This window comes from Grampus griseus (genome assembly GCF_964374135.1).
Source record: "Grampus griseus genome assembly, chromosome: 7".
NCBI classification, from domain to species: Eukaryota; Metazoa; Chordata; class Mammalia; order Artiodactyla; family Delphinidae; genus Grampus; species Grampus griseus.
The window spans coordinates 22,391,555-22,403,835 of NC_139001.1; the positions used below are offsets into that span (position 1 = coordinate 22,391,555).

Genomic DNA, 12,281 nt, shown 5'->3' on the forward strand with positions numbered 1-12,281 from the left:
AGTTGTTATTTTCCCCTGAAACATCTTATAGACATGCAGTGTCCACATTTTCCATGTTTCCCCCAGATCCTAAGTGTGCACTGTGCATGCCTGGTGGATACACTGAGGGCAGAGAACCCCACAGTAGTTTTACTCTTCTGTTGGGCTAGTTAGCTTCCCTTGCTAGTGATGGCTTTATAGAATGATCTTTGAACTTAGTCACATCATTAATAAAATTCTTTAATAGCTTGCCCCAGACCTACCTCTGGGCATCTTTGTTGGCCATAGCTATCACCCTAGTGGAAGCTACCTGTATTTTCTTGTCCTAACCACTTGAAATAGTTTCCTATTGCTGTCATAACAAATTTCCACAAATGTAGTGAGTTAAAACAAGGCAAATTTATTTTCTTACACTTTTGTAGGCCAGAAGCCTGGTATGAGTCTCACCATAGTAAAATCAGTTCGTTGGCTATGCTACTTTCTGGAGACACTAGGAGAGAACCCGTTTCCTTGCTTACTTGGGTTGTTGGCAGGAACTGTGTACTTCCTTCTGGTTGTAGGACTGAGATCCTGTTTTCTGGCTGGCTTATAGCTGAGGGCCCTTCTCAGGTTCTAGAGGCTGTCACATTCCTTGGTGTGTGGACCTCTTCCTCTGTATTCAGAGCTGACAGCAGCAGGTGGAGTCCTGGTATTCCATCCTTCTGCCCCAGCCGGGAAGAGTTCACTGCTTTTAAGGACTCATGTGATTAGATGGGAGCCACTCGGACAGTGCAGGATAAATCTTCCCCACCTCCAGGTCTGTACACTTAATCACATTGCAGAGTTCCTTTTGTTGTGTAAGGTAACATAGTCACACGTCCCTGGGGATTAGAATGTGGACATTGTTGGTGGCAGTGTGGGTGTTGTCAGTTTTCATCCACATCACTGAACTACCTTCTCTGCTTTTCCTCTGTACTTAGTGCACTCATTTCTTTGTATAACAGCCAAAGTCATCTGACCAAAGCCATAACTTGTCTTTTCTGTGCTGCCCTACCAATAACTTCCCGGCTCACTTAAAATAAAATCCACAGTCCTCCTTATGGCCTCTACAGACCTCTGCTCAGACGCCACTTCTTCAGAGAGACTTTTCTGAACGTACATAAAATAGCAGTCTCTGCCATATGCTTAGCTTGTTTTGTTTTTCTTCCTATTATTATTTCTTGACATCATTATTAGAGATCTTTTTGTTTCCTGTCTTTCTCTTCAGAATGAGAGCAAGAGTTGTTTGTTCAGTGTTCTGTCTTCAGTGTCTAGAACACTGCCTGGTATGTAATAGATTGATATTTGTTGAATAATTGAGCGATTTTCCCACTTAGCCATGATCTGAACCCTCTTCTTCTGACATTGAACTTTAATGCTACCAATACTTGGCACATGTTCTTTTTTCTGCCTCTTATATCCTTTCCTCTGAATCTTTCCCTTTTCCCTCATGATCCTTTGTATCTAACGTTCAAAATCTAGCTTATAGCCTGCCTTCTGAATCAGTCTTTTACAGAATTCCCAGAGTTGGTTTTTCCTCTATGGTGACATTGTTTTGTTTGCATTTATATGTTTTTAGCTTTCTGTTTATTATATGACTCCTCAATTTGACTTTGTGGTTATGTGGAGTTTATTGCCCATTTAAAATGTAATTTCAAAATGTGAGTAATAACTTCATGCTTCAAAAATAAGAATAAAAGTATTTACAGTGGAAAGCCTCACTCCCATTTCTGTCCTCAGCCACCCTCTTGCTGACAAGCCCTTTCTTGTGAATTTCTTTATACAAATATAAGTAAATGCTTTCCATATTAGTACACACTTTTCTGTACATTCTATTGTAGCATAGCGTTCCATGAATTTTTATTATTTTACTGGTTCCTTACTGATGGATGCCTGTGTTTCCATTGTTCTGCTTCTATAAACTGTGCTGCAGTGAGCAATCTTTGTTTCATATGTGAGCAGGTATATCCTTAGGATAAGTTCCTAGAAGTGGGACTTTTGGGTTAATGTAAAGCATCTGTTAACCTTATTTATCTTGAAACGCTCCGTACTTGGCAGTAGAAGTCTCTTATTAAATATCCAGACTGCCTAAATATTCAGGCTGCCTGAATGTAGACAGTTACTATATCATCAGCAGATAATGTTTATGTTCTCAGTTCTCAGATCCTTTTCTCCTCAGGATCATGGGCTTATAGGCCAGCCAACTAGTTTTTGGACATTCAGTGCCATTTGCATGCATACCTTAGACAGGATTATTCTTGAATTCTTTCTTTATACATTTATTTTCTTACACTATGGAATTTCAAGCAGAATATTTATTAATACTGTGTCTGGGATGTTGTGAGTATCCTTATTCAACCAGAACAAAAGTTGAGATTCACTGTGCTCTCTTCATGCCCCCATGTTTGTACTTGAATATCTATGTCACCTATGGCTAAAGTGATTTTGAGAACATTATGTTATAAACAAGAGATTTTATGAGGAAGCATTATGCCTACTAGAAACTAAGATAAACACTCATTGTTTATTCTTCTGATTTAATAAGAAAAATCTTAGTATTTGACATTTCATTATACAGAGAGAAAAATTTGATTTGTTATTCTGCTTTTTCACCTTTGCTTTAGAATTTGTTGATGCTGGAATAAACTGCCCCAAAGTTCTCTAGCACAGATTCTTCAAATGGTAATGATTACTCATAATTCATGCCATGGCAGTGAATGTATTAGAAATAGAAGAATGGCTTGAAGTTGACATGCCATGATGTATTTAAGGTACAGACATAATAGATAATATGTTGAAGGCAACTTACAAGGGATGGTATGCCTAACATAACAAAGGTGATGAGGATTTCTTAGGTAGAGAGAAAATCCCTTGTGAGACATCTCCTTTAGGGTTTGACTTTGTAACCATTCATTATACCTTAACTTAAGGCAGTCATGTTATAGTGTGTGTAAAATCATGTTATTACTTATCCTCCATACTGGCTTCCTCAGACAATAACAAAGGACTCAAAAGCAAACTGGCATCTGTGATATTTTCAAGATTTCAATTTCTAGAGCACCTCTTGGAGTCAGTCTCCATTTTTCCCTTTGTCACCCACCATCTTTGTAATACCAGTAATTTACTGTCACGATGGCTAGGTTGTCTGAGTCATCTGTGAAATTATTTTATTCAGTAAATAACTAAGACACCCAGAAAATGTTTAATAAACTTTAGAGCTCCATTCCAGATGACTAAACTTTTTTTTTTTTTTTAACAACACCTAGTTGCTAAAAGGAGAAATTTTAGGTACCTGATTAGTTCATTTATGTGGAAAAGCTTAACCATTTGGCTAAGTCATCATTATTGTACCTAATTGTAATGTACTATTTTTATAAAAATATTTATTCTTAATAGTATTTTAGAAGAGCTAACCTTTATAAGGAAAAAGTTTTATTTGTGTGTGTGTGTATTTGTTTTTGGAAAGTTAACTTATACTACTGCCATATGCATGTATGAAGAATATTTCCTATGAATGAAAGGTTAGCAATAAGAAAATTCAATATGACACTCATGTTCCCTTGTTTTCAGCCTTTAAGGTTTTATTTGAAAACACCAAGTCTATTTAAAATTTTTTATAAGCTTTGGTAAATACTTTTTTCTTAGATGGTTTCCCCCGCTGTGGTTTTAAGAGAATCTCAAATATTCTTTTAAGTTGTGAGAAGCCTAAAAGTGAGTGCTTATTACTCAGAAAATATTCTGTTTGAGAAGAAAGTAATTTAAAGAAATCAGAAGCGGAAGTTAATTTGTTTCCTGGAAACTTTATATTGGTTCAAGCTTACGCAGTTACTGTGGACCCTATCTAATTATCGTAATTTTATTTATGTGCATGACATTAAATTTACATAAAGTAGAAGGAGAAAATATGACGAGCTTTTAAGTACTAGGGAGGAAAAAGCAGATCGGGTATAAAAAGCAAGCAATTTGCAAATCAGCTATACATTTCAGGGAAGTATAGGGGTAAAATGTTAACAGAAGACACTTTTGATAATATGAAGAGGTAACATGAAAGAAAAATACCACTGGCTAGCAACCTGAAAAGAGATTCTGCTTTTAGCTTCTGAATTGTCACTAATTGTCTATGGGACTCTTCCATTCCACAGTTATGTTTATATTATTTTACAGGCTTCTTCAGGTTAATATGTTTTTGTGATTGCCATGTAGAATTAGACTGAGGACATTTTTGAGAAGGTTTACATATATTTTTTTGTGGATACTTTCATTTTGAAGGTCAGGAATGCGTGTGGTTCTGGCAGTTCATCTGCCCCAATATTCATGGGTTCATTTAAAAAAAACCAAATTTGTATCTTGACAGATTTTCCTGAGCTCATTTGGAACTGGCTTGAATATAGTGCAAAAGGTGCTAAGTGTATGTTAACTTGTGCTAGAGGTGTAGAATTTGTACCTCTAAGGAACTATGGGAAATATTTTTTTATTGGAAGTGGGGCAATTGATTTGAAACATACAGAATACTTGTTTTTTTAGGCCCATTTAATATTTAAGGTCATTTTGCTAATTTAGGATCTTAAAAATATATGTTGTATGCAGGTTTGTTTTTTTTAGAAAACTGAGTAAGCTACCATCTTAAGATTTGCTGTATTTGAGAGGTAGTCCGAAACAATCCAATAAAAGCAAATGTTACTGTGTTTAGGGGACTTAGTGACTTCTACATTTTCAAACCAATAGAGAAAAACTCATTTCAGAAGAGTGCTGGGGCTGGAAGTGGTAGGAGAGAGGAGATGTCCTTCTCCCTAAAGAAGCTCTTCTCAACACACAACATTGGCATGTATAACTTTTGTCATATGTGACTTTTATTTATTCAGCCTTTTTCAGAGTAAGCTGTCAGTTATTTTGGAGAAAATAAGCTTTGCTTTTGCCTAAAAAATATCTTTGAGCAAATAAGGTAAATATAAACTAAATATTTCGAGGATAAGTGGATTAACTGCCAATAAGACAACAGTTTTTGGCTTTCTAAGATTGGTTTCACTGAGCAGCCCTGTTGGCTTTAATTTTGTTTTAAACAGAAATCAGAAACCATTTTCATGTGTGCTCAGAAAGGATGTTTTTCACAAACAAAATGGTGACTTTAAAAACTTCATTTTGATCAGGTGATCTTTGGCTAGTGTCCTTGGTATTTTGAAATGAATTTTGATACAGGTTGTTAATAGCAGAGATTTTGTACTCTGTATTCAGTGATGGACCACATGGCTTTGATGAGTTGGTACCTCGGAACAATCCATGCATACATAGCTTACCATTTATTGACTCACGAGCAATAGGCATAGAAAAGAAAAGATTTAAATTTTATCTTGAAGAAGGTAAAATCTTAAATCTTAATATTTTTTTTCTGTCCTTGATGATTTTTAATTTCTTTCTACCTTTTCATTTTTCTACTAGGGCGACATACCTTCTGTTGAATACCTCTTACAAAACGGAAGTGACCCGAATGTTAAAGACCATGCTGGATGGACACCATTGGTAGTTTCTAGTTGTTTGTTTTTTTATTATCATTCTGTTTATGTTTTATAGTTATTATAGTTTATAGTTATATAGTCACCTATATATCATCCTCTACCACATATACAATCTCTTTTTAATCTGAAGAACTTATATTTTCAACAAATAAGAGTAAATGATTATGTTTTATCTAGCTTTTCTGTTGTGACGGGCGAAAAATTGGCTACCTTTTGACTGACTACATTTAGATTTAAGAATCCAGTTACACCATATTGCTGAATTTAGCTCATTTATGGAGAGGTAACTGCTACAGCTGACATCTGGCTCCATTCTGCAGCATTGCATGTCATTGGAACCACATTTCTTGGAACAAAGAGAGGTCGTAGGAACTGGGTGTAGCAATGTATCACAAGGCAGTGATTCTTATCGAGGATCTGTCTTAGTCTCACTTATACCCTATCTAGGGTATGACACACAGAGGCAGTAGAAATCTTTGCTCATGTTAAACATTTTTTAAAGTCTTTGCTTATTATTACTAAAAAAAAAATGTGAAGGATAGTCTGGGAAAAGAATGGTACAAATACATGGGAACAAGTGCTATATCGGCTAATTACATTAGGACAGTAACATGTGGCTTGAATGCAGCCATAGAAGTGTTAAGAGATGAGGTGGATGCCCTTATTCTGTGAACTGTAAATTCACAGAAATTGAGAGAGTCTCATTAGAATAGGTGCACATAGGGTTTTAAAGTTGTATATAATGACTTCTTGCCAATTTTTTAAGCTGGGAGTGTTTATTCTGGATCAGAGTCACTTTGTTGTTTGGACTCCACAGGCTGGCAAACCTTTTCAAAGAATGGTTAATTTTTCTTTTAAGCCACTCAGGCAAACTGTAGTAAAGTTGGTGAGTGATTTAGAGGACCTAATGCCTTATTTGGATCCCTTTCTCCTAGAAATAGACCTACAGACATTTAATGTGGTGTATCGCCTATTAAGATTTCAAAGTATGTACTTAAAAAGTATGGCATGCCAGAGGTTTATTAGAATACTACAGCATAGTGGCATTTTTAGCAGATCGTTAAACATAAGGAAAGATGTGCATGTAAAGCATCTTTGAACATTCATTCAGTAAGCTCTTTTTGAGTGCCTACTCTGTGTTTTTTCTGTTATCATTGGCACCAGCCATACAGTATCTGTAGCTTCAGCAGTTGGAGAGGCTTTTCTTATAAATACTCATTCTAGGATATTCACTTTGTTGGGTGGTTATGTATACATGCAGGTGCACCGCTTAGCTTATGGCTAAGCCCCTGATTTGGTGAGTTCTCTTCAGCCTTGGAGGATTTCAGATTTTATGCATGATCTGGTTGTTAAATATTTTCTGTGGTTTTTTTTTCTTGTTTTAGATTTCTTACTGTAGAACAATTTAGGAGCCATAATTGGCCCAAAGCTATATTTTCTTCCAAATTAAGAGAGCTTGACCCAAGGCTCAAATGAAAAAAATCTTTTTCCATGAATTGCATAAATCTTGATCGCCATGCATCTTACCATAAAGACTATTAATAGTGGCTTTTACTCTGTCAACAACTTATGGTTTAGTACGAGTATTTAGGTAAGAACCAATTTACTGATTGAGGTTCACATTTTTCTGAAGTGTGGTTTTGTTATGATGCTGTTCATTGCTCTTCCTCATCACTCTTCTTTTTCTTTAATTAGCACGAAGCCTGCAATCACGGGCACCTGAAGGTGGTGGAATTGCTGCTCCAGCACAAGGCGTTGGTGAACACCACTGGGTATCAGAATGACTCACCTCTTCACGACGCAGCCAAGAATGGGCACGTGGATATAGTCAAGCTGTTACTCTCCTATGGAGCCTCCAGGAGCGCGGTGTAAGTAGTTCAACTTAAAAACTGTTTTTTTTGCTGACTTATTCTTGAATCAAGGTCTGTGATGAAACAGAGACTTTACTACCCAAGTTGATGGCTCTGTTTTCTTTCACAACTAAATTTAGATGTGGCCATTATATTCTGGATTTAAAATCAGCATTCATGCCCTTTTCCTTTATGATACTTACATATTTGAGGGAGATTTGCTCTTTTAATTCAGAAAGAGTTGTCAAGTTAACTTTGGAAGCTTTGACTTTCTGGCAAAATTCACTTAGTTTCTATATTATATAAAGTGATTCATACTTATTAATAAGGCAAGAATTAGAAGCATATAACTACTTTGTATGCTTCCCAATACTTTAGAATTGTTTTAAATATTCTATTCCTTTTCTCCTTTTTTTTTTCGCATATTTAGTGTAACCACGGTTAAAATATGTAAGAATTCAGATGTTAGGCAAGTGCAGTCAAATTATTTCTTAGATTTTTTTACATCATTCAGATGAGCTCTGGGTAAATTGTTTTGCAGTGTTAGGGCAGAGAGACACATTAGTGAATGCTGGCGGCTGCATTTTAAAATTGCTGTTTTCAAGAGTGTCACAAGCAAATGCTCTATGTGGATTTTATATCTTTAATCTCTAACTTGGTTCATGTCTCCCTATATATTATTTTACTCTTTTCAGTTAACGAGGTAGTTGAAATGAAAATGCAAGAATTGCCTCTCTGTGCCAGCATTACTTCTACAGGTTTGGAAGGAGCACACAAAAGTCAGGACTTAACGCTGGTTACAGAGGCAAATAAGGATCACAAAATGCAGAGCTTCTAGGTTGTAATTTTTTTTATAGGTAATCATATAATGTAATTGAAAAACAAGTTAATAACACAGGAATATACCATACCTTGGTGCTGTTAGTTTTGATAAGTGTTTTTTTTTGTTTTTTTTTTTGGTACATGGGCCTCTCACTGTGTGGCCTCTCCCGTTGCGGAGCACAGGCTCCGGACGCGCAGACCCAGCGGCCATGGCTCACGGGCCCAGTCGCTTCGCAGCATGTGGGATCTTCCCGGATCGGGGCACGAACCCATGTCTCCTGCATTGGCAGGCAGACTCTCAACCACTGCGCCACCAGGGAAGCCCTGTAGGTGTTTTTAATATCCTTTATTTCCCATCACATGTAATAAGATAGGGCAAGCTCAGGGAATACATATCTTATATTTTTCAATTTTTCTGTTTTTTTACATACACACACATACACAGTATGTATTCATGTATGTGTGTGTATATATACATATATATACATATCTAACAGATATGACCCTCCTGTGGGCATAGCAATCCATTTGATAGAGCAAGTGGTTGCTTGGGTCAGGTGAAACAGAATAGTTTCTATTCATGGGTTCTTAAATCAGCCATGACTACTCTAATGAATGGAGGACTAGTCAGGACATTAGGGATTCCAGCTTTTATTTGTGACTCCATTATTGACTTTATAGCCTCAGGCAGGTTAGTTTCTGTGCCTTGGTGTCCTTACCTATAAAACATGGGTGATGCCGGCTGCTTTTCTGTTTCCTTAGAGCATAGTGAGGATTAATGAGCCAAAACACAGGGCCTGTCTTATGGTGTGTGCACCATGATTCTTCACTACATCGTGAAGCCCATTAATACACAAGGTGAGGGCCTGAGACAGTGAGCGGGTCTGCTTTCACAGGTGCCTTCTCAGATAGCTGTGTTGTTCTCAGTAGGCTTACGTAGTGAAGTGGCAGTTTTAGGTACATCGATAGCCCAGCACTGTCCAGTAGATCTTTCTGCACTCATGAAAATGCTCCGTTATCTGTGCTGGGCACTCAGTAGCTACTAGACATCTGTTACTATTCAACACTTGAAATGTGGCTATTGCTACTGAGGAAATAAATTTTAAAATGTATTTTAATTAATTTAAATAGTCACATATGCCAAGTGGCTACTGCATTCCAGAGAGCTGGTTGATATAATTAGGATAGTAGGGAAGGAAGGTTTATTTGGTGACAGAAGTTGGGAATGATGTTGGATAGAGGATAGTAAGGCAACTATAGGGCAAATGCAAGAGTCAATTTAATCTAGGGTATAACAGGTTGGGAGCTGTTTCTAAACATCCTTATTTTGTGGACTACTGGTCATTATACTTAAGTATTTTCTGTGTTTTCTGCTTTCTGTTTTATTTTGTGGTAGTTGTTGTTGACGCGATTGGCTTTGCCATTTACTAACTGGTTTCCTTTTCAGATTACTTTTCATAAAGCAGCCCAAGAACTTTAAAAATATGCAATTCTGGTCAAATGACTTACTTGCTTAAAACCCTTCACTGGCACCTCTTAATGTTTTTAAAATAAAAGTCAGACTTTAGAACATGGTTTGTAGGGCCCCAGATGGTCTGGCTCTCCTCATCCTTCCAGACCCGTCTCTCCACAGTTCCTCCTGTCCCCCTTCTCCTTCAGCCTTTTTTTTGCACTAGCATTTCTAAATTTTTATTTCCTTAAAACGTGCCAAGCTGTTTTGCTTCCTAACCTTTAAATATACTTTCTCTTTGTCTGGAGTATTCGTTTTTGGTGGTCAGTTTCTCATTCTTTTGGTTTCATCTTAGGTATCATTTCTTTCTGGCTGGCTTTCCCGAATCCTTTGTCTGTATGTGACGCTTCCTCTCAGTCATAGACCAGAGGTGGTAGTGCACCTGCCTCTTACTATCTTCTCATTAGGTAGTATGCTCTAGGTACCAGGGATCGTGCCTGCTCTCCCAGGCCCTGCCGAGTGCCTAACGTAGTCTGTACCCACATTTATTTGTAGAGTGAATTAGTAAGTGTTCGAATGCATAAAAAGACGGTATATTTTTTCCTCTCTTGATAAAAGGGGCTGATGAGCTGAAAATAGGAATTGCTTCCTTCTGCTCCCAACTTGACTATAATTGTGAAGAGAATGTCTAAAACTAAGTTTCCGTAAGCTGCACCTTGTCTAGGCCGGTAGAATGGGTTCCTGGTAGATGCCAGAGTAAATGATATGTGCTCCCTGAGCAGAATTGTTAGTGTCTTGCCCATTAGGCACCCATGTTACCTTTTGTGGGATCACAAAATAATTTCCCAAAGTAATTCCTCCAGCCTTGGCATTTTAAGGTTTTAGGGTTCTTACTACTCTTTTTTTTTGCCTGAAGTTCTTGTTCCTTTTAAGCCATTAATATCTCAGACTCCAGACTCTGAGTTGGCAAACACGCTTTTCTTTTTTTCTCTGTTACTCTTTTTTTTTTGCAGTATGTGGGCCTCTCCCGTCGCAGAGCACAGGCTCTGGACGCGCAGGCTCTGGACGCGCAGGCTCAGCGGCCATGGCCCACGGGCCTAGCCGGTCCGCGGCATGTGGGATCCTCCCGGACCGGGGCACGAACCTGTGTCCCCTGCATCGGCAGGTGGACTCTCAACCACTGCACCACCAGGGAAGCCCTTTCTGTTACTCTTAATGTATCTCTTTTCTCAATAACCAGGACTAGACTCTTTCCATCCCTGGGAGAAGAGTAGAGACCTTCTCCCTACTCTTAGAGTAGAAGAAAGTAGTAGAAGAAAGGGCAAAAACTATTCTTTTATCTTTCCTTCTTTAGGGCTTGGTACTTTGACTAATTGAAGTTGTAGATAAGTAGGGTTCTTTTGCTTATTCTAAATTTCTAAATGGCATTCTTTAGCTCTAGAACAGACATTTTGGCAATCTTTATTATCTCAAAGTTGAAGTCTTCTTTCTACTTAGATGCCTTCTTTTCCTGGGTTTCCAATGAAATGCTGTTAGGTTTTCTCATTCTCTTCTCCATCACTCCCTTTACTTCTTAAACCTCCCCAGTTGTTTTACCTGCTACTTGTATTCTAGTAGGAGGGAACAGACAGTTATATTAGTGGTTACAGAACAGTATGATACAGGCCTTCATAGCTCAATGCCCCAAGATTCTGTGAAAATCCAGGGTAGGGGCTAGAAATATGACTAGAGGATGCCATGAAAGGCTTTCTAGAGGAAGTAGCACTTCAGCTGAATTTGAAGAAAAAGAATAGGAGGATGGGCTTTTCAGAGAGAGGATGATGGGTGCTAAGGTACTACGGCCAGACTGCTTGTTGGTTCACTTCTAGGAGCTGATACAAGACTGGAATGAAGGGAGGGAGGAGGATGAGATGAGAGGCCAGAGAAGGTGGGCAGAAGCAGTGAAAGGCCTTGTGTGCTAAAGAGTTCAATTTTTTTTTTTTTTTTTTGCGGTACGCGGGCCTCTCACTGCTGTGGCCTCTCCCGTTGCGGAGCACAGGCTCTGGACGCGCAGGCTCAGCGGCCATGGCTCACGGGCCCAGCCGCTCCGCGGCATGTGGGATCTTCCCGGACCAGAGCATGAACCCGCGTCCCCTGCATCGGCAGGCGGACTCCCAACCACTGTGCCACCAGGGAAGCCCTAGAGTTCAAATTTTAAGTTGAAAACTTTCACCTTCACACTGGGCAGGAAGTTCAGTGAAGAGGTGTGTCCAATAATCTAGGGTACAAGTGATGAGAGTCTGAATTAAAGTCGTGACAGTAGCAGTGGGGGGTGGAGGGGGAATTGGCTGTTTTTATCAATTTATTCCTTCACATGAAGTTTGGTTTACTATGTTAAGTTTCAAGAATATCCTATTATGATTTTGATTAAAATTGGGTAAGTGTATAGATAATTAATAAAGTTGATTTCTCACTCAGGACCATGGTATGTTTCTCTGTTTGTTTAAGTCTTCTGTTATACATCTTAGTCAAGTTTTTAATCTATTTTATATATGTGTGTTTGTATACACATGGAACTAACTATTTATTGAGATTTTCCTAGGTATTTGAGCCTTTTGTTGCCCTGGTGAAGTGGATATTCTGTTAATAAATAAAACTTGTTATTCCTGG

The 12,281-nt window shown here is 38.2% G+C and overlaps 1 protein-coding gene across 1 annotated transcript in view; it reads left to right on the forward strand.

Moving 5' to 3' along the window:
• Positions 1 to 12,281, forward strand: part of BARD1 (BRCA1 associated RING domain 1) — a gene marked incomplete at both ends in the record, with an annotated part of 75,471 nt that overhangs the window by 32,401 nt on the left and 30,789 nt on the right. The window contains 2 exons of the mRNA XM_082658764.1: positions 5,434 to 5,514; positions 7,206 to 7,378. Coding sequence (XP_082514890.1) covers positions 5,434 to 5,514; positions 7,206 to 7,378 — 254 coding nt within the window. The remainder of the gene's footprint in view (positions 1 to 5,433; positions 5,515 to 7,205; positions 7,379 to 12,281) is intronic.